The sequence below is a fragment of the Budorcas taxicolor genome, chromosome 8 (genome assembly GCF_023091745.1).
Source record: "Budorcas taxicolor isolate Tak-1 chromosome 8, Takin1.1, whole genome shotgun sequence".
Taxonomy (NCBI): domain Eukaryota; kingdom Metazoa; phylum Chordata; class Mammalia; order Artiodactyla; family Bovidae; genus Budorcas; species Budorcas taxicolor.
The window spans coordinates 8,554,839-8,576,565 of record NC_068917.1 but is presented as its reverse complement, the minus strand read 5'-3'; the positions used below and the strand labels follow the sequence as shown (position 1 = coordinate 8,576,565).

General features: G+C 46.3%; 1 protein-coding gene across 1 annotated transcript in view; it reads right to left on the bottom strand.

Moving 5' to 3' along the window:
* GALNTL6 (polypeptide N-acetylgalactosaminyltransferase like 6) overlaps positions 1–21,727 on the bottom strand; it is a 1,453,898-nt gene that overhangs the window by 13,280 nt on the left and 1,418,891 nt on the right. The window contains exons 10-11 of the mRNA XM_052644952.1: positions 18,778–18,894; positions 7,810–7,959 (exon numbers count right to left, since the gene is read on the bottom strand). Coding sequence (XP_052500912.1) covers positions 7,810–7,959; positions 18,778–18,894 — 267 coding nt within the window. The remainder of the gene's footprint in view (positions 1–7,809; positions 7,960–18,777; positions 18,895–21,727) is intronic.

Below are 21,727 nucleotides of genomic sequence, written 5' to 3'. Positions count from 1 at the left end.
ACTGAAAACTCATTAAGAAGCCAAGTATGTGAAGTGAAGGCAGAAAACCAATCAGCTTGAGCTAATTTAACATATTTCTCATAACAAAAAGGCACGAGACAGGACTTCCCTGGTAGTCCAGTGGCTAAGACTCTGAGCTCCCAATGCCGGGGGCCTGGGGTTCAATCCCTGGTCAGGGAACTAGATCCCATATGCTGCAACTAAGAGTTCACGTGCCACAGCTGGAAGGTCCTGAATGCCACAACTAAGTGACCTGGCACAGCCAAATAAAGAAATAAATGATTTTTTTTTAAATTCCCAACAAAAGGGTGCTAGAAACTCATTCTAGTCCTTGGTTAAACATGCCTAGGATACTGTGTTCCATTCTGGGCATCACGCCAACCTCTAGGACCATCTGGAGTGTGTTAAGAATCAGTGTCCAGGAGGCTGAGGTGGGCCCATTGAAGTCATCTCAAGAACAGTGGCAGGAAATTGGGCCATTTAATTGGAAGTAAGGAGTAAAGGTCAGACAAGCTTTGTTTAAGTATTTGGAATCTGTCTTGATCAAAATGGGATTAAATTTAATCTGTGTGGTACTAAAAGCTTCACAGATGGCTCAGTGGTAAAGAATCTACCAGCAATTCAGGAGCCACTGGAGATGTGGGTTTGATCCCTGAATCGGGAAGATCCCCTGGAGAAGGAAATGGCAACCTACTTGCCATTTTTTTCAGTATGAAAAATTCCACCAACAGAGAAGCCTGGCAGGTTATAGTCCATGGGGTCACGAGGAGTCAGGCACAACTGAGGGACTGAGCATGCATGCACCCCAGAGGCCTTGGAGCTTTGTAATACTTGGGACTATGCAGAAATGATTGGGATGACTGGGGGTAGCCTGACTGTCTAAATATGACCACAAGTCCAGAACTCTGTAGTGGGGCTTCGTTTATCAGAACCAGAGTCAAATTCCATGCCTTTTAATTAAACTCTTCATTGCCTCATTTTGGGCTCTAAATCAATACATAACCGGAATAATTTAAAAATAACAAGCTGTGGCCGTCCATCTGGCATCTTTGTGGGCCAGAAGGAGTTTATGGGCTAAGCGGCCAAAGCTCTGGCCTGTATCATAGGGTCCCATAAATAGTCAGATGCAGATACATGCTAAGAATTCCACCCACTCACTTTTTAAAGTAATGTGACTGTTTCAGTGTTATCAGTTTAGCCTGACATGTACCTTTTAAATTAATCTGTATTTTCTAATTTGATGATTTTTAAAAAACATTTAAATTTATTTGGCTGCACCAGGTGTTGGCTTCACTGGTTGGATAGCATCACCAACTCGATGGACTTGGACTTGGGCAAACTTTGGGAGATAGTGAAGGACAGGGAGGCTTGGCGTGCTGCAGTCCTTGGGGTCACAAAGAGTCAGACGTGACTTAGTGATTGAACAACGAAGTCTTTGTTGCAGTATGCAGAATCTTAGTTGCTGCCATGTGGGATCTAGTTTCCTGACTAGGAATCGAACTTAAGCCCCCTGCATTGGGAGTGCAGAGTCTTAGCCATTGGACCACCAGGGAAGTTCCCTGTTGATGTTATTTTTAAGCCCTTTCTTGTGGAAGTTAAACTGTACGAATGCCTCCAGAGAGCAACTCAGAAACGTGATGTGCCGGGAGCCAGTGTGAGGAATCCCGCCCGTGACAAGGTCATGAGGAAGCAAGCCTGACAAAACGCAAGGACGTGATCAGGCTTCAGAGGTTCTCCCTGGAATTTCCTGAGCATGTACCCCAAAAACCAAAAAATCTCCCGGCTTTTGTGCTCTGCTTGTCTGATATTCTCTGGAAAAAGTCAAATCAGGGCTTTAGTCTTCTGCATTTGAAAGGGATGTTTCAGTTAAACCCCTCTGATAGCTCTCTAGCTTGCCTAACAGGTTCCCCTGGACCTCTTACAGCTTGTGAATTGCTTACAGCCCCCCAACTGCGAGAGGCACAAAGCTTAAAAGCATCTTAAAGATACAGAGCCTTTTCTAAAGAGCTAAAAATTATAGTGGTAGAGGGTTTTCACTGCTGACTCAATGACTGCTGCCAGGCCTCCATATTCTTTTATCTTTTAGGCACCTGGGAGGATGTTAATCAATGTCAACGGGATATGGAAAAAGATAGTTTTGATGTTAGCAACACTAGACTTTTGAGTTAATTACTTTTCTCTTTGTTATATATCACTGCACTCCTCTTGTGTCCTTGCTGTGTAAGAATGTAACTTTATTTAGTGCTTTCTGAGAGTGGCACCAGACTTTGGGAAGAACAACACAAATAAGTCTTCTGGTTGACAAACCCTTATCAGAAAAAAGGCTGTAAAATGTTAATTGGCCCTTTTGGCCGGAAGATGATGTAAGTTACCTAAGATTCGTGTGTACAACTAGGTATGCAGAGAGAAAAGCCTGGTTTTGATAAGAGTCTGGACTGCTAACGCTGCATAACTTTGTGTTACCCATTGATCTCCATGTTTTATCAAAAGTATAAAAAGCCTCCTGAACAATAAAGGATGGACCAGGTTCTCGGACTAGTCTCTCGGCCTAGTTTCTCGGGAATCTGATTCCCCCCGTGTCTCTCTCTCTCTTTTTCTCCCTCTCCCTCCCTCTCCTCTTTACTCTAATTTCAGGCTGAATTCCCATCTGGAGTGGGGCGGCTCACCACGTCTGCTTACTTGCCCTGGCTTTTAAGACCCGCGCAAAAGGGAGCCTAAGAAGGGGCACCCTTCGATATTCAAGTGGGCGCCGGTGGCCCAACGTAAATAGTGCAAGCTCCTTGTCTGGAACTTTATTGGCCTTCCCCGTAAGCCAACTTATTCAGCCTTCTTTCTCCACTTAATTTTCCTACTACACTATTTCTCCCTAATCTAATCTTATATTCTTATATTAACAAACAAATAAGTTTTCCTCGCCTACACCGTCCATGCTTCGAATTTCCCTGGATCCATCAGGGCTGGACCCCGGCAGTGAGGCACACGTTTCACTGTTGGACTTTGGGGAAGCCGTGATAGTGGTTCTGAGACCACAAGATGTGTTACGTTGTATCCAGCGCAGCTTAGGGTTCACAAAGGACGGGGTCAGATCAGTAACTGAGCCCATTCAACGAAAGCTTATTTAGGATTGTCAGTGTAGTAGGTGGGGCTTCCCAGGTGGCGCTAGTTGTAAAGAACCTGTCTGCCAATGCAGGGGACATAAGAGATGTGGGTTCGATCCCTGGGTGGGTAAGATCACCTGGAGGTGGGCATAGCAACCCACTCCAGTATTCTTGCCTGGAAAATCCCATGGTCAGAGGAAGCTGATGGGCTACAGTCCATAGTGTCACAAAGAGTTGGACGCAACTGAAACGACTTAGCCTGAATGCATGTAGTAGGTATTAGGCAGGCTATACGGAAATCAAAGAAAAAGTTCCTGCCCTTGTGTGGTTAACTTCTGTAAGGGGAGACTAGCTGTGAATCACACGTGCTCTAAGTACAAAGAAAGGAACAGAATGGGATAGGAATACACGCAGGGGGCAATTCCAGCTGAAGTAGGAGAGTAAGGAAAGTAGCTGAAAGCTGGAACGAGAAAAGTGATTCTCCATCTGGCTGCCCCATCAGAACCTTTTAGGCCTCCCCTTCTAGATCATCAGTCTGTCCTTATGCCAACAGCAGACTACACTAATAAGTGCATTTCTTATAACGTTTGATACTTGCTCTTTTTCTTCTTCAGTGTTTTCTTGGCTATTCTTGACCCTTTCATTTTCATGTAAATTTCAGACTCTGCTCATCAGTGTCTACAAATAAACCTGCTGGGATTTGAATGGTTTTGCATGAAATGTAAACACCTGGCTAAGAACAGCTATCTTTACAATATTGCCTTACTAGCGTTTTTTTTTTTTTTTCAGGTAATTTTACTTTCTTTAATATCTTGGTTGAATTTTTGTATGTGCGTGCTGACTCTCATTTGACTCTCTGCAACTGTATGGACTATAGCCCGTCAGACTCCTCCACCCATGGGATTCTCCAGACAAGATCACTGAAGTGGGTTGCTATGCCCTCCTCCAGGGTTGTTCCCGACCCAGGGATTGAACTCAGGTCTCCTTAACTGCAGGCAGATTCTTTACTGTTTGAGCCACTAGGGATGCCCCCAGTTTCCAAAGGGAAGCTGAAACATTTCGCCACTAACAGTCATGCTGTGGGGTTTTGGTTCGTATTAGATTGTTAGTTTCTATCAGTTTACTTTCTGTATGGCTAAGACTTACTGGTCAGAGGGTTAAAAACATGAGGATTCATAAACAGGCCAGGTATATAAGGTCCCTTGACTTATGACAAAGGCACCACTTCCCTGCAGTGGGAATTTTTATTTTTTTTTTAGTAAATGATGATTGATAATTGGCTATAAATATGAAACAAATAATCAACCCCCTCTTACACTGTACACAAAAACTATTCAGGGAATATATACCACAATGCAGAAGATTAAACCACAAAGCTGTTAAAGATGGCTTAGAACACTGGCTTCAGGTGTTTGGTGTGGACAAGCATTTCCTAAACAGGACACAGAAGACACTAATCATGAAGAACAGCTCTTCACCAAGGAGGGAGAAAAGGCTAGATACTGACTGCAGTAAGATATTTACAAATATCCAACAAAGCACTATACCTAGATACACCAAAAACGCTTCCAAATTTGTTAACAACAAGAAAAAAATCCAGACAACCCATGTTAAAACATGGTCAACAGACTTGAACAGGTTCTTCGCAAAGAAGATATCCCAAAAGGCTAACAGACTTGTGTGTGATCTCATTCTATAGCCACAGAACTGAGAAAGGAAAAGAAAAAGAAACTGATGTGCTGTGTGTTGTTGGCAAGGATGGGTAGGGTAGGATTCTGACAGCGTTTGCCCACAGCTCTTCAGGCCCCAGGACTTAGGTGCCTGCTGACCTGACCTCTGAAGCTGGCCACTGTCTCTCTCTCTCTCTCTGTAAGGCTGTTCTCTGGGCTCTAGAACGGCTCTGCCTGTAGGAGCTGTAACCCGCACAGAGGTGTCAGGAATGGACACCACACACCCCCAACCAAGAGTAGCCCTAGGCCAAGACCAGCTGTGCTGGTGTGTGATATGCCCTCCCACTTGCCTCTGGTGTGTGTTCCAGACTGTTTAAAGAGGTGTCCAGGACTTGACCTCCCCCGCTACGGGTGGCAAGTGGTAAGGAACCCGCCTGCCAATGCAGAAGACGAAAGAGATGTGGGTTTGATCCTTGGGTCAGGAAGATCCCCTAGAGAAGGAAACGGCCACCCACACCAGTATTCTTGGCTGGAGAATCCCATGGACAGAGGGGCCCGATGGGCTATAGTATGGGGTCGCAAAGAGTCACATGACTGGGCGACTTAGTAGGCACACATGCCTGCAGTGGTGCTTCCTTCATCACGTACCCTGTACTGGCTCTCCTCCCTTTCATGTTTCATGTTTCACATTTCACTTCCCTGCCATGATTTTGGGGGACATCTCCCAAATAAACCACTGGCACCCAAATCCTCACTTCAGGGTCTACATCTGGGGAAACCCCAATGAAGATATGTGTTATAGTCCCATAAAAATGTTTCCTTGCAAGAAAAGGACACAGGAGGTCGCTCTTACTCTGCAAGGATAACAGGAGTTAATATTTCTTAGCATCGTTGTCATTGTTATTTAGTCATTCAGTTGTGTCCCACTCTTTGAGACTCATGGACTATAGCTCACCAGGCTCCTCTGTCCCTGGAATTCTCCAGGCAAGAATACTGGAGTGGTTGTCATTCCCTTCTCCAGATAGAACCTGTGTCTTCTGCATTTGCAGGCAGATTCTTTACCACTGAACCACCAGGAAAGCTCCATTTCATGGCATAGATTGCTGTATATCAGGACTCACCACCATTCTCCATGTAAAATGTATACTTGTCACCCTCTTGGGTGGAAATCTGATCATATACGGTCAGGAATCGTGCTGGAAATTTTCCACGGTTTATTTCACCAAACTCTTGTCTCTATTATATTGATGTGGAAGTTGAAAATTACACATGAAATAGCTTATTCAAGATTACAGGGATTTCCCTGGTGGTCTGGTGGCTAAGACTGCAAGCTCCCAATGCAGGAGGCTTGGGTTCGATCTCTGGTCAGGGAACTAGATCCCAAATGCCACAACTTAGAGTTTGTAGCAACTAAGACCTGGTGCAGCAAAATTTAAAAAAAAAAATCATCACATCACAGTTTTAGGATGAATTAGGATGTCATAGGCTTGACAAGCAACCGTGACGTTGACCAGATTGTGAAGCATCAGGATGAGAATTTGGGAGAAGGCACTTTATCTTCTCAGTGGGAAACCAAGTGCTGTATAAACCAGAGGAACGTAATGACCAGACTTTGTGGGTACCCCTCTGACTCAGGATGGAAGGTGGGTCGGGGGAAAAGGTGGCCCTTTAGACAGTTGTTCCACTCATCCAGGGCTGAGATGCTGCTGCTGCTAAGTCCCTTCAGTCGTGTCCGACTCTGTGCGACCCCATAGACGGCAGCCCACCAGGATCCCCCGTCCCTGGGATCCTACAGGCAAGAACACTGGAGTGGGTTGCCATTTCCTTCTCCAAGGGCTGAGATGGAGAGGTCTGAAATCAGGGTCTGCAGCCACAGAAATGGCAGACAGGGTGGGGTCACAAGTCTTAGTGACCAACTAGACATAGGGGCTGAAGGGGAGGGAAAACAGCTTCTCCTTTCAGATGTCTTTGGAATGTGGGTGGTAATTGGAGTGTTCTAATTGAAGGCGCTTCAGCAAGTCACTGTTCTTGTCGCAGGGCTCCCCCTGGTGGTGATAATAACCACAAACGGACCTCACCCTGGGTGCCTGCTGTGGTGGGAGACACAAGGGAGCCTCGTTACACGAGCCCCTCCTCTTCTCGTGGTGCCCGAGAGCCCCATAAAGAGAAACTGACAGCTGGGTGAAGCGTCGGGGAGGGTGGTCCGGTTCTGAGATGGATACATTTCTGGGCATGTTATGTTCAGCACGGAGACCACAGTGCATAATTCTGTATCATACACTTGAAAGTTGCTAAGAGACTGATTTTTTTTTTTATAATGTGGTTTTACTTATTTGTTTTTATTTGGCTGCATCTGATCTTAACTGCAGCACGCAGGCTCAGTGGCCCTGCCGCATGTGAGATCTTAGCTCCCCGACCAGGGATTGGAACTTCACTGAAGAGTTCCCTTCATTGCAAGGCGGGGTCTTAACCCCTGGGCCACCAGGGAAGTCTCAAGAGAGTAAATCTTAAATGTTCTCGTCACACACACACACACACACAAGACTGTAACTGTGCTCAGCGATGGATTTGTTAACTATACTTGTGCCGATTCTTTCTCAATTCATGCATATATCAAATTATTACGTTGTACACCTTGAACTTATAAAGTGTCCTGCATAAACTTGCTGTTCAGTTGCTCAGTCATGTCTCTTTGTGACCCCACAGACTGTAGCCCACCATGCCCTCCTCCAGGGGAATCTTCTCGACCCAGGGATCCAGCCTGCGGCACTTAAAAGTCTCCTGCGTTGGCAGGCGGGTTCTTTACCACCATAAGTGAAGTCGCTCAGTCGTGTCCAACTCTTTGCGACCCCATGGACTGTAGCCTACCAGGATCCTCCATCCATGGGATTTTCCAGGCAAGAGTACTGGAGTGGGTTGCCATTTCCTTCTCAAGTGGCAATTTAAATCAAAGCAATGGGTTAAACAAAACAAACCTTTGCATTAGAGAACCCCAAGCCGAGTAGTGGGGCAGGCCCTGCCCACAGGATGACGGCCCTTACCTTCCGATGGCCCCAGAGCTGGTTCCCCTTCATGCCGTGACAGTCGTACAGAGTGACGGGGCTGCTGTGGGACACGGCGTCGAAGCAGAACTTCCGAGTGTGCAGGGGCTCGCCTGGCCGGATATCCTCTCTCCAGCCGAAGGTGAAGAGCTGATGGAGTGGCAACAGCAGAAAAGCAACGGTAAGTGTAGCTCGGAGAGATTCGCAAGTGGGGAGAAGCATGCCTTTCAGCAGGGAAGACCTCCTGGCTCCTGTTTCACAGGAAAATAGCTTGGTGTGGGGGTGACAGAGGTGTTGAGAAAGCCAGATCCTTGCGCTCTGTGGCTGCACAGGGAGCACCGTTGGCCCAGGCTGGCCAACAAAACAAGTTTCCAGTTAGAGAGAGAGACACAGAGGGACAGAAGGAGGGGAGAAGCTATTTAATGATGCTCTTTATCATTCTTTTCTGTTATAATTTTTTCGTTTGTACCAGGTCTTGGTTATAGCATGTTAACTCTTAGTTGCTACATGCAGGATCTACTTCCCTGACCAGGGATTGAACCCAGGTCCCCTGCCCTGGGATCATGGAGTCCTAACCACTGGACCACCAGGGACATCCTTTTACATTCCTCATGTAGGTGAAAAATTAGTGCATTAAATGTTCCACGTTCATGCGTGCTAAGCCACTTTAGTGGTATCCAGCTCTTTGTAATCCGTGGATGGTAGCCCACAGCTCCTCTGTCTATGGGATTCTCCAGGTAAGAACACGAGTGGGTTGCCATTTCATCCTCCAGGGGATATTCCCGGCACAGGGACTGAACCTGAGCTTCTTATGTCTCCTGCATTGGCAGGCAGGTTATCACTAGGGCCACCTGAAAAGCCCCAAATGCTACACATTTAGCCTAACTGAGCAGATTAACTGAAAAAAAGACTAGGAGTAGGATTGAGCTGGACGGATGCTAGCAAGTTGACAATTTTGATTTAAATGAAAGCTAAGTTTGAGGTAGTAAATGATAAGCAAATTGATTTCCTGGGGTTGATAAGAGTAATCCTGCTGGGCAGTGTCAGAAGTTTGGGACTGTGACACCCAGTAAGAGATACAGTTTACACACACACAGACCGCTCCCGTCACCCTCAACCCCTAGCTGAACAGAAGTTTCATGGAACATTTATCCTCTTTGCATTTAATAGACTTTGAGATCCCATCCAATCTGTTCCTGTCCTGGTCTGTTCTATTCCATCCATCCTATTAATTTAACAATTTGACTTATGGATTCCCTAAGTTGATTTTTGTTGCTGTTATTCAGTCCTTAAATTGTGTCTGACTCTGTGACCCCATGGACTTCAGCACACCAGGCTCCTCTGTCCTCCACTGTCTCCTGGAGTTTCCTCAAACTCATATCCTTTGAGTTGGTGATGCCATCCAACAGTCTCATCCTGTGTTGCCCCCTTCTCCTCCTACCCTCAGTCCTTCCCAGCATCAGGGTCTTTTCCAATGAGTTGGCTCTTCATATTATGTGTCCAAAGTTTTAGAGCTTCAGCTTCTGCATCAGTCCTTCCAATGAGTATTCAGGGTTGATTTCCTTTAGGATGGACTGGTTTGATCTCCTTGCTGTCCAAGGGACTCTCAAGAGTCTTCTCCAACACCGTAATTTGAAAGCATCAATTCTTCAGTGTTTGGCCTTTTTTATGGTCCAACTCTCACATCTGTACATGACTACCAGAAAAACCATAGCTTTGACCATACAGACTAAATTGACTAAAATTTGATTTTACAACGTGGTAGACTGAAAGAGTACAATTTCCGTTTCTGTAAGGAAAGGGTGTTTTCTTGAGTTTGAGCTGAACAACCATTGGAGGGGTTCAGGGGGAGGAATCCTTAAGTAAGTAGGAACAAGGACTAGATCAGCCCCTGGGCTTCTTCCAGTTGCAGCATCTCGGTGAGCGCATGTCATTTTTATGACAGGACTTGTACGGGCCTCACTGTGAGGCCAAGCTGCGCGTCCAAAACGGAGAGCTGTCAGAAGACCCTGTGGACGTGGAAACAAGCACAGTGCTGAATTACATGCAGACAGTACACTTGGCTCTGACCAGGCTCTGAGATTATCCCAGCTTTGGGGTCCTACCTGGGTGAGAAAATGCGGAGAATCTGACAAAACTCCAGGGATGGCACACGAAAACAGTTACATGGTGGGGAAATGGCAGGTGTCCAGCACAATGATCCAGTGTTACAGGCACATCTACTCTTTTTCAGATTCTTTTCCACCATAGGTTATTAAAAAATATTGAACTTATGTCCTTGTTGGTTATCTATTTCAATTTATAGTAGTGTTTATATGTTAATCCCAAGCTCCTAATTTATACCTTCCCCCACATTTAACCATAAGTTTTCTTTATGTCTGTGAGTCTATTACCATCTTGTCATTCAGGCAGTTCAGTCATTCAGTCGTGTCTGACTCTTTGTGACCCCATGAACCGCAGCACGCCAGGCTTCCCTGTCCATCACAACTCCCGGAGTTTACTCAAACTCACATCCATTGAGTTGGTGATGCCGTCCAACCACCTCATCCTCTGTTGTCCCCTTCTCCTCCTGCCATCAATCCCTCCCAGCATCAGGGTCTTTTCAAATGAATCAGTTCTTTGCATCAGGTGGCCAAAGGATTGGAGTTTCAGCTTCAGCATCAGTCTTTCCAATGAACACCCAGGACTGACCTCCTGTAGGATGGACTGGTTGGATCTCCTTGCAGTCCAAGGGACTCTCAAGAGTCTTCTCCTACATCACACTTCAAAAACATCAATTCTTCTGCACTCAGCTTTCTTTATAGTCCAACTCCCACATCCATACATGACCACTGGAAAAACCATAGCCTTGACTAGATGGACCTTTGTTGGCAAAGTAATGTCTCTGCTTTTTTATATACTGTCTAGGTTGGGCATAACTTTCCTTCCAAGGAGTAAGTGTCTTTTAATTTCATGGCTGCAGTCACCATCTGCAGTGATTTGGAGCCCCCCAAAATAAAGTCTGTCACTGTTTCCATTGTTTCCCCACCTATTTGCCATGAAGTGATGGGACCAGATGCCATGGTCTTCGTTTTCTGAATGTTGAGTTTTAAGCCAGCCTTTTCACTTTCCTCTTTCTCTTGCATCAAGAGGTTCTTCAGTTCTTCGCTTTCTGCCATAAGGGTGGTGTCATCTGCATATCTGAGGTTATTGGTATTTCTCCCAGCAATCTTGATTCCAGCTTATGCTTCTTCCAGCCCAGCGTTTCTCATGATGTACTCTGCATATAAGTTAAATAAGCAGGGTGACAATATACAGCCTTGATGTACTCCTTTCCCTATTTGGAACCAGTGTGTTGTTCCATGTCCAATTCTAACTGTTGCTTCCTGACCTACATAAAGATTTCACAAGAGGGAGGTTAGGTGATCTGGTATTCCCATCTCTTTAAGAATTTTCCAGAGTTTTTTGTGGCCCACACAGAGGCTTTGGCATGGTTAATAAAGCAGAAGTAGATATTTTTCTGGAACTCTCTTGCTTTTTCAATAATCCAGAGAATGCTGGAAATGTGATCTCTGGTTCCTCTGCCTTTTATAAATCCAGCTTGAACATCTGGAAGTTCACGGTTCACGTACTGTTGAAGTCTGGCTTGGAGAATTTTGAGCATTACTTTACTAGCATGTGAGATGAGTACAGTTGTGCAGTAGTTTGAGCATTCTTTGGCATTGACTTTCTTTGGGATTGGAATGAAAACTTACCTTTTCTGGTCCTGTAGCCACTGCTGAGTTTTCCAAATTTGCTGGCATATTGAGTGCAACACTTTAACAGCATCATCTTTCAGGATTTGAAATAGCTCAACTGGAATTCCATCACCTCCACTAGCTTTGTTTGTATTGATACTTAAACAAAGATCATGGCATCTGGTCCCATCACTTCATGGGAAATAGATGGGTAAACAGTGGAAACAGTGTCAGACTTTATTTTTTGGGGCTCCAAAGTCACTGCAGATGGTGACTGCAGCCATGAAATTAAAAGACACTTACTCCTTGGAAGAAAAGTTATGACCAACCTAGACAGCATATTCAAAAGCAGAGACATTACTTTGTCGACTAAGGTCCGTCTAGTCAAGGCTATGGTTTTTCCTGTGGTCATGTATGGATGTGAGAGTTGGACTGTGAAGAAGGCTGAGCGCCGAAGTGTTGATACTTTTGAACTGTGGTGTTGGAGAAGACTCTTCAGAGTCCCTTGGACTGCAAGGAGATCCAACCAGTCCATTCTGAAGGAGATCAACCCTGAGATTTCTTTGGAAGGAATGATGCTAAAGCTGAAGCTCCAGTACTTTGGCCACCTCATGCGAAGAGTTGACTCATTGGAAAAGACTGTGATGCTGGGAGGGATTGGGGGCAGGAGGAGAAGGGGACGACAGAGGATGAGATGGCTGGATGGCATTACGGACTCGATGGACATGAGTCTGAGTGAACTCCAGGAGTTGGTGATGGACTGGGAGGCCTGGCGTGTTGAGATTCATGGGGTCACAAAGAGTCAGACACGACTGAGCGACTGAACTGAACTGAAGGCCCACTTGACTTTGCATCAGGATGTGTGGCTCTAGGTTGGTGATCACACCATCGTGATTATCTGGGTCATGAAGATCTTTTTTGCATAGTTCTTCTGTGTATTCTTGTCACCTTTCTTACTATCTTCTGCTTCTGTTGGGTCCATACCACTTCTGTCCTTTATTGTGCCCATCTTTGCATGAAATGTTGCCTTTGTATCTCTAATTTTCTTGAAGAGATCTCTAGACTTTCCCGTTCTATTATTTTCCTCTATTTCTTTGCATTGATCGCTGAGGAAGGCTGTCTTATCTCTCCTTGGTATTCTTTGGAACTCTGCATTCAAATGGGTATATTTTCCTTTTCTCCTTTGCTTTTAGCTTCTCTTCTTTTCTCAACTATTTGTAAGGCCTCCTCAGACAACCATTTTGCCTTTTTGCATTTCTTTTTTGGGGGGATGGTCTTGATCCCTGTCTCCTGTACAAAGTCATGAACCTCCTTCCATACTTCTTCAGGCACTCTTGTCTATCAGATCTAATGCCTTGAATCTATTTGTCACTTCCACTGTATAATTGTAAGGGATTTGATATATAATCGTAAGGTCATACCTGAATGGTCTAGTGGTTTTCCCTGCTTTCTTCAACTTAAGTCTGAATTTTGCAATAAGGAGCTCATGATCTGAGCCACAGTCAGCTCCTGGTCTTGTTTTTGCTGACTGTATAGAGCTTCTCCATCTTTGACTGCAAACAATATAATCATTCTGATTTCGGTGTTCCCCATCTGGCGATGTCCATGTGTGGAGTCTTGTGTTGTTGGAAGAGGGTGTTTGCTGTGACCAGCGGTTTCTCTTGGCAAAACTCTGTTAGCCTTTGCCCTGCTTCATTCTGTACTCCAACGCCTGTTAATCCAGGCGTTTCTTGACTCCCTACTTTTGTATTACTATCTTGTACATAAGTATATTTGTATCAGTTTTTCAAGATTCCACATACAAGTGACATCATGTGATATTTGTCCTTCTCTGTCTGACTTCTTAGTACAATGAGCTCCAGGTCCATCCATGTTGCTGTAAATGGCATTACTTCATCCCTTTTTGTGGCTGAATAATATTCCATTGTATATATATACCACACCTTCTTTATCCACTCCTCTGCCTGTGGACATTTAGCTTGCTTCCATGTCTTGTCTGCTCTAAAAAGTGCTGCTGTGAACATTGGGGTGAGGTATTTTTTTGAATTAGAGTTTTGAAATACCCATATGACCATGTTGGCTCTTAACCTGAAATCTCATCATATATTCACATAACCCTTAGAGGATGAAGTTCAAACTCTTTAAAACATAAAGAACTTTCCACCTTCTGACCTTTGCCGTTTTCCAGCTGCATCCCTTCCCCTTTAGTTTATGTTCTAGCAATAGTAAAATATTTATAAGTTGCTAAGAGAGTAAATCTTAGAAGTTCTCATCACAAGAAAAAAATTCAGTAACTATGTTTGGTCCCTTGTACAGCAAAGAGATTAAACCATTCAATCTGAAAGGAAACCTGAATATTCATTGGAAGGACTGATGCTGATGCTGAAGCTGAAGCTCTAATACTTTGGCCACCTGATGGGAAGAAGTGACTCACTGGAAAAGACCCTGATGCTGGGAAAGATTGAGGGCAGGCAGAGAGGGGGATGACAGAGGATGAGCTGGTTGGATGGCATCACTGACTCAATGAATGTGAGTCTGAGCAAACTCTGGGAGACAGTGATGGACAGGGGAGCCTGGTGTGCCGCAGGCCGTGGGGTCGTAAAGCCTTGGAGACAACTGAGCAACTGAATAGCATCAACAACAAACTATGTTTGGTGATGAATATTAACTAAACTTATTGGGGTTATCATTTCATAATAGATGCGAACGTTGAGCCGCCATGTTGTGTAAATGAAACAAATCTTACTGTATGTCAGTTAGACCTCAATGTAAAAAACTGCAGTTCCTTGCTCTAATCAGGTGGTATGTACTTTCCCGTCTATGGCTTTGTTCATGGGAGGCCCTCTGGCTGGAAGGCCCACATTCACCAAGCAGCCAGCTCACCTAAGAAGCCATCTCTCTGAACCTCTCCTTCCCTCCCACCCCCACCTCATTTCATCATGCTTGTCCGTTTATGTTTCTGTAACCTTCACTGGTCGGTGAGACCCCAGATGGCAGGAGCCACATCTTCATCTTTGTGTTTCCAGCACCCAAAACAATTCATGACACGTAATTCATGTCCAGTAAAATTTCTATCACATAAATGAAAACGAAGCAGGAAGTGCATCATATAACAGAAAGTGCACTGGAATAACTGTCAAGAGGAACTAATTATAATTAGTCTTTTCGGTTTCTCAAATAAATTTGTTTTGTTTGTGTCTAATTATTAATACAGAAATATCACCAATAATTCATTTTTTTTGAGCTTTCAATTTCAATGATTCTCAGCTCAGTTACCTATTATTAGAATAACAATGTCCTGGCCTATAAACCTGTCATGGATTAAATTTTATGTTATTTAAATGTCACAAATCTTGGTACCGTAAGCAGTGCAGGTACCGGTGGCTGTGACTGGTTTATCCATTTTCCACTTTGTCACTTTTCCTGATTTTATACCTGTAGAAGCCAGAGCTGAAAGGCATTGTTGTCGTTACCTTGTCTTTCATTACCCAGTTGGCCTGCAGAAGTGGGTGGGCTGACCGCAGCCACACTGCAAGAGTCCAGGCTTGTGTGTGCTTCCATAGACAGTGGTTTCTCTTTACTTTCTTACTGTTTCCTTTTCTCTCATTGTTGCTTAGTCACTAAGCCCTGTCCCATTCATTTTTGATCCCATGGACTGTAGCCTGCCAGGCTCCTCTGTCCATGGGATTCTCCAGGCAAGATCGCTGAAATGGGTTGCCATTTCCTTCTCCAGGGTATCTTCCCCGACCAGGGATTGAACCCACATCTCCGGCATTGGCAGGTGGATTCTTAACCACTAGACCACCAGGAAAGCCCTCTCCAGGGTCTTTGAAATGCTCTCTCCTGATGCATAACTTATCCTAATTGTCACACGGAACCAAGCAGGCACTGACTGGTCTCATTTCTGAGACCTGCAATCCTGTGCGGTCATGTCAAAGCAGAAACAGGCACACATCATGCAGGTACCTGAAGGTTTGGAAACCTTTGGGCTGCTCCTCACTAACAAGAAATATTCAGATTTTATTCAGGTTCCCTGCATAGTACCTCGAGTTGTTTTCAGCCTCAAAGTCCTCACTCTTGAAGTACATTGCTGTTAGTTTCTCCACTTTCTTCTTTGAAGTGATACTTTGAAACAGGTTCATAATGATATATAAGTTATACTCCTTGGTTTTGATGTTAATGTGGCGTGCACAATGTTGCCTGAGCCTGTATTGTATTACACAAAAGCACAAAGTCTGTTCAGTCGCTAAGTCATGTCTGACTCTTGGTGACCGCATGGACTGTAGCCTTCCAGGCTCCTCTGTCCATGGGATGCTCCAGGCAAGAATGCTGGAGTGGGGTGCCATTCCCTTCTCCAGGGGATCTTCCTTCATTGAGTAATAAATATATATGAGTATAAATCGAATAAAACGAAGAGTTAATTACTGGAAAAAAGGCAGTTTGTGATGTTTGAACCTCCACATCAATATACAGTGATACATGTTTCAGATAAGATTGACTTTCACCTCCTGTCAACCTTGTTTGATTGCCTTGTTTTCAGAGACTATGGGGAATCGTTTTAAAGAGCTGGGACAATCCTGAGGGATGGGATGGGGAGGGAGGTGGGAGAGGGCTTCAGGATGGGGGACACAAGTACACCCATGGCTTATTCATGTCAATGTATGCCAAAAACCACCACAATCCTGTAAAGTAATTAGCCTCCAATTAAAATTTTAAAAAAGAAAAAGATCTTTGTTAAGTGGTCTTTGGTGCCTCTTAGATAGCTGTCTGCTTATCTAGTGCTGCCCTCTGGTGACTATTTCTTGAATTACATGCCACAGGGTTTTGCAGCTTTGCCTGGCCCTGGTGGCTCAGTAGTAAAGAATCCACCTGCCAATGCAGGAGACGGGGGTTCCATCCCGGGGTAGGGACGATCCCCTGGGGAAGGAAATGGGAGCCCACCCTACTATTCTTGCCTAGGATATCCCATGGACAGAGGAGCGTGGTGGGCTACAGTCTGTGGGGTTGCAAAAAGGTCAGACATGACTTAGTGGCTAAACGACAAGGGTAGGACTGAGTATGCAATAAAGCTGGCTTTACTTATATTTATTTTCACCCATCAGATAAAGTTTGCAGCCCAGAGCATATTCCACTCCAGCACATTCCCTGGGATAGAGATGCTAAACCTGATTCGGTCATTCAGGTATGTCTGCGTCCTTCAGATCAACCAGCTGGACAGGCGTGTCTCCTGGTTGGGCTGAACAGAGGCAGTAGAGAGGAACTGAACTCAACAGAGACAGACTTTCCTTCCGGCATCCTTCTTTTCCTGTTTAAAAATGTCATTTTCTCCTCTAGACGCCAGCCTCACCGAGCGGCCGTGAAGCCTTCTCTCTTGCTCCCAGTCTGCAGTCAGAATTGCTTCATGGAGGAAACGGGTGGACACTGTCCCCTGCCCTGGTCACAGAAGATAAAGATCCCCTGGAGAAGGGAATGGCTACCCACTCCAGCATTCTTGCCTGAAAACTTCGATGGACAGTGGAGCCTGGAGGGCTACAGTCCGTGGGGTCGCCAAGAGTCAGATACGACTGAGCAACTAACACACGCAGAGGATAAAGAAGGCAAGTCAGTTTCTACTGATGGCACCACTGCCAGTGAGCCGCAAGCTGCAGGGCCTTCCTTCAAACCCATCTGATACTGTCCATAGATGCAGGGTGTATTTGCGAGCATGTGTGCTCACTTGTGTCCGACCCTTTGGCGACCCCATGGACTGTAGCCCGCCAGGCTCCTCTGTCCGTGGGATTCTCCAGGCAAGGATACTGGAGAGGGTTGCCATTCCCTTCCCTGGAGAACCTTCTGCATCCGGGATGGAACCTGGGTCTCTGGAGTTTCATGCATTGGGAGGTGGATTCTTCACCACTGAGCCCCCCGGGGAAGCTCCCCTCAGCAAAGTCCCTGGTTTAGGGATTGATGGAGTTGATTCTGGGCTGTGCTCTGAACTTGGCTGAGTGCAACTGTTTTCCTAAATTGGCTGCTCTGTGCCGGGGCAGGGCAGGAGCAGGTGCATGGTGGGGAGAGGGGAAGGCCGACACGTCCAGCCTCATCACACCCAATAACTCTTGGAGATCCCAGGCTGGGCGAGGTGGGGGCTTCTACTAACTTAGCGTTTGTTAGTTACAAGACGTACTCCTTCAGTCTGTGTGATGAGTACATGAGGGTGTGCGGTTTAATTTCTTATACTTTCCTGTTTGAAAGGTTTTATAATTTAAAACAATAAAAAGGGGCAGGCACAATTCTTCCCCTGTCTTTCCTCTTTTACGGGTGACTCGGGGTGAGGGAAGCCCCTTACCAGGACTGTCACGTTTCAGAGGTGGTCGGGAACCACACCTCAATTAATAAACTGAGTTGCTCCAGAATGTTGTTTTCAAGCACAAGCAGTAAACAGTCTTAAAGCATGGCTTCCCTGCTTGCTCGGTGACTCAGCGGTAAGGAATCTGCCTGCCCAAGCAGGAGATGCAGGTGTGACCCTTGGGTCAGGAAGATCCTCTGGAGGAGGACATGGCAACCCACTCCAGTATTCTTGCCTGGAGACGCCCACGGACAGAGGAGCCTGGCGGGCTACAGTCCATGGGGTTGGGTCGGACACAACTGAGTGACTGAACAACAACAAGTCTTAAAGCACCCATGTGGTCCACGCTGGGGTGTTCCTGCCTCTGAGTTATCCTTTGTGTGGAAGATCACAGCTTGCTGCTACAATGACAGGTGCATGTAAAGTAAACTTTTCAAGCAGCCAGAGGGGAGATAAGATTAGAGAAAGTCACAAAAACTGACAGAATCACCAAGAGTCCTTCCATGAAACCATGAAATCTGCTCGGGAGAGTTGTATAAACACCCTACAAACTTTTCATGGTTTGAAAGCGATCATCCTGGGAAAGGAAGCAGAACACTAGGGTCCCAATCACCATCTCTCTACCACGCTTTCTATTCTTTTCTTTTTTTGACACCATGTGGCATGTGGGATCTTAGCTCCTTGACCAGAGACTGCACCTCTACTGGCAGCATGACCACACCGCCGTGAACTGCCAGCATCCTTTCTTTAAAGCCCGTGCTAATACCTGATCTCAATGGATGACCAGGACTGCCCTGAGAGGAAGCGGAAGCCGAGAAGGGGTTCCCTTGACCGCAGAGCTAGGTGACCTCCCAGGCCCCTCTAGAGACCTATTCCCACACTGTCCCCTGCCTGTACCAGCCCCCCGCCCCCAGTCCCAGGATGCACCTGCTCATGAGACCAGGTCCTCTCAGAACCATCCTTGACACACACGTCCAGCCTTAGCTCGGTCCCCGTGGCTCCGTGCTTGCTGTCCACACAGAGGTTTGCTGCCACGTTTCGAAGCTGTGGAGAGAAGGGAGGATAAGGATGGAGCTGTTCCTGACAATCCTGGTGGAGATTCAGCAGGGTTTTTTTTTATTTTTTATTTAATCCCACGATGATTGGATGGTGCCTTAAATTCATATGGAGAGAAACTGGAGAATTAAATATCACATGGGCCAGTCTACATGAAAGGAACATGAGAAGATTGGACTGCAAAACCGCAGTGAGACTCTGGGTGAAACTGCAGTCTAGAAACAAGGACAGAGCTTTTCCTTTCAGGTGGTTCTTTAACCATAACTGGTCATCTTCCTGCTTCAAAGCATTGTATCCCATCATCACATTAGCTAGGTCAGCTAGGAGAGAGCTCCAGTATGAGGCCAGTGTCGCAGGTAGAAGGTGTGAGGAAGAGGTCAGTGTGTAGGGGTTCACTTGACGCCCCCTGGTGGCCAGGAATGGCCCCATCGTCGTCCTTTTAGCCTTTCTCCTGGATGATAACCTAAAATGTGCCATCCAGTAGACCTGAACGGATGTGAGAGTTGGACCAAAAAAAGGCTGAGCACCAAAAAACTGATGCTTTTGAACTGTGGTGCTGGAGAAGACTCTTGCGAGTCCCTTAGATAGCAAGATCAAACTAGTCCATCCTAGGGGAAATCAACCCTGAATATTCACTGGATGGACTGATGCTGAAGCTGAAGCGCCAGTTCTTTGGCCTCCTGATGCGAAGAACTGACTCACTGGAAAGACCCTGATGCTGGGAAAGATTGAAGGCAGGAGGAGAAGGGGACGACAGAGGATGAGATGGTTGGATGGCATCGCCAACTCAATGGATATGAGTTTGAGCGAGCTCTGGGAGGTAGCGAAGGACAGGGAAGCTGGGAGTGCTGCAGCCCACGGGGTCACAGAGTCGGACACAACTCAGTGAGTGAACAGCAACAGCAAGAGAGTGTCAGGGAGATAGGGAAGACAGTGACTATTGGTGCACTCCTCACCTGGATGAAGACTCTCTACCCCAGGGGGCCCCAACCTCCAGGGTCTAATGCCTGATGATCTGAGGCGGGGCTAATTTAGTAATGATAGAAATAAAGTGCACAATAAATGTACTGTGCTTGAATCATCCCCAAACCACCTCCCCACCAGTCTGTGTAAAACCCGTCTTCCACGAAACTGGTGCCAAAAAGTTTGGGGGCCGCTGCTCTACATCATGTAGAGGGACTTTGAAAAGTTATCGCATGAGAAAAGAAAATGACTTAGTCATTCTTTGCAAATATTGTAGTAAAGAACTGAGTGGACTTTCCTGGTAGCTCAGCTGATAGAGAATCCGCCTGCAAGGCGGGAGACCCTGGTTGGATGCCTGGGTTGGGAAGATCCGCTGGAGAAGGGATAGGCTACCCACTCCAGTATTCTTGAGCTTCCCTGGTGGCTCAGACAGTAAAGAATCCATCTGCAAGGGATTGTCAGGAGGGAATCAAGGTTGTGGATACCAGATTCCTTATTCAGGAAATTTGGCCACAGTTGGGGTTCACCCTCTGCTGCTGGACCAGTGCTCTCATGCGGACAGGGGATGTGAAACCATGGAGGACACGGGGTGACAGTTCTGAACCTGGTTTGGCCTACAGACTTCTCCGAGAATCCCAGGAGAGCTATGGACACTCTTGCAAAAACAAAGGAACTGGAAGTGGACACACACAAGCACCTTTGTATTCACTTTTCTGGCTGCCATAGATTCCACATTTGAACCCGGATGATGGAAAATGCATGCCAGCTCCACACACATTCCACAGAGGAATTGCCTCCTTTTTCTTCTCCTTCTTTTTTTTTTTTGGCTGCACCACACTCATGATTGGCTTTCCCAGTGGCTCAGTGATTAAGAATCACTTAATCTCCTGCAATGCAGGAGACTTGGGTTCCATCCCTCGGTCAGGAAGATCCTCTGGAATGACAACCCACTCCAGTGTTCTTGCCTGAAGAATCCCTTGGACAGAGGAATCTGGCAGGCTATAGTCCATAGGGTTGGAAAGTGTTGGAAATGACTGAAGTGGCTTAGCACACATGCACGCACAGGCAACATGTGGGATCTGAGTTCCCTGGCCACGGATTGAACCTGAGCCTCTTGCAGTAGAAGCATAGGGTCTTCAGCACTAGACCAGCAGGGAAGTCCCACCTACTTCCTCTTAGTCTCCTGGGAGATCCGGATGGGCAGCACACGAACTTGGCCATGTCAGTGAGTGCCCCAGTCACTCCCAATTCCTTCACCTTTTCTCTACCTCCTCAATCAAGCACCAGGGAGGAATTTCATTGTGGAATTTGGGGAGCCAAGCTTAACAGAGGCATTTTAGGGGATCAGTTCCCAGGTGTGTGCTTGGGTTTATTGGGTGAAAGAGAAGCAGCCCGAGGGGTGGAAGTCTGAGCTTGCATCACTCTCTGGGGTCTAGCATCCATCAACGCCTGTCTGATCTCAACCAGGACCAGGCTTTCAGTTTCTTAAAGCTGCTCTGCCAGGGGTTGCCAGACAGAACTCTGGGAAGAGCTGTCTCTTTATTCTTGGCCACTGAACTCATAGCCTCTCTATCCTTAGAGCTCTGCTGTCTGCTCAGTCATGTCTGACTCTTTGCGACCCCATGGACTGTAGCCCACCAGGCTCCTCTGTCCATGGGATTCTCTAGGCAGGAATACTGGGGTGAGTTGCCATGCCCTCTTGCAGGGCATCTTCCCACCCTGCGTCTCCTGCACTGTCAGGTAGATTCTTTACCCACTGAGCCATTTGGAAGCCCAGTGTCAACTGATGGCAAAGGCTCCTTCAGGGCACTCCTGTTCCCACTCCTGAGTCCAGGTGGAGGGAACAGCAGCTGCACAT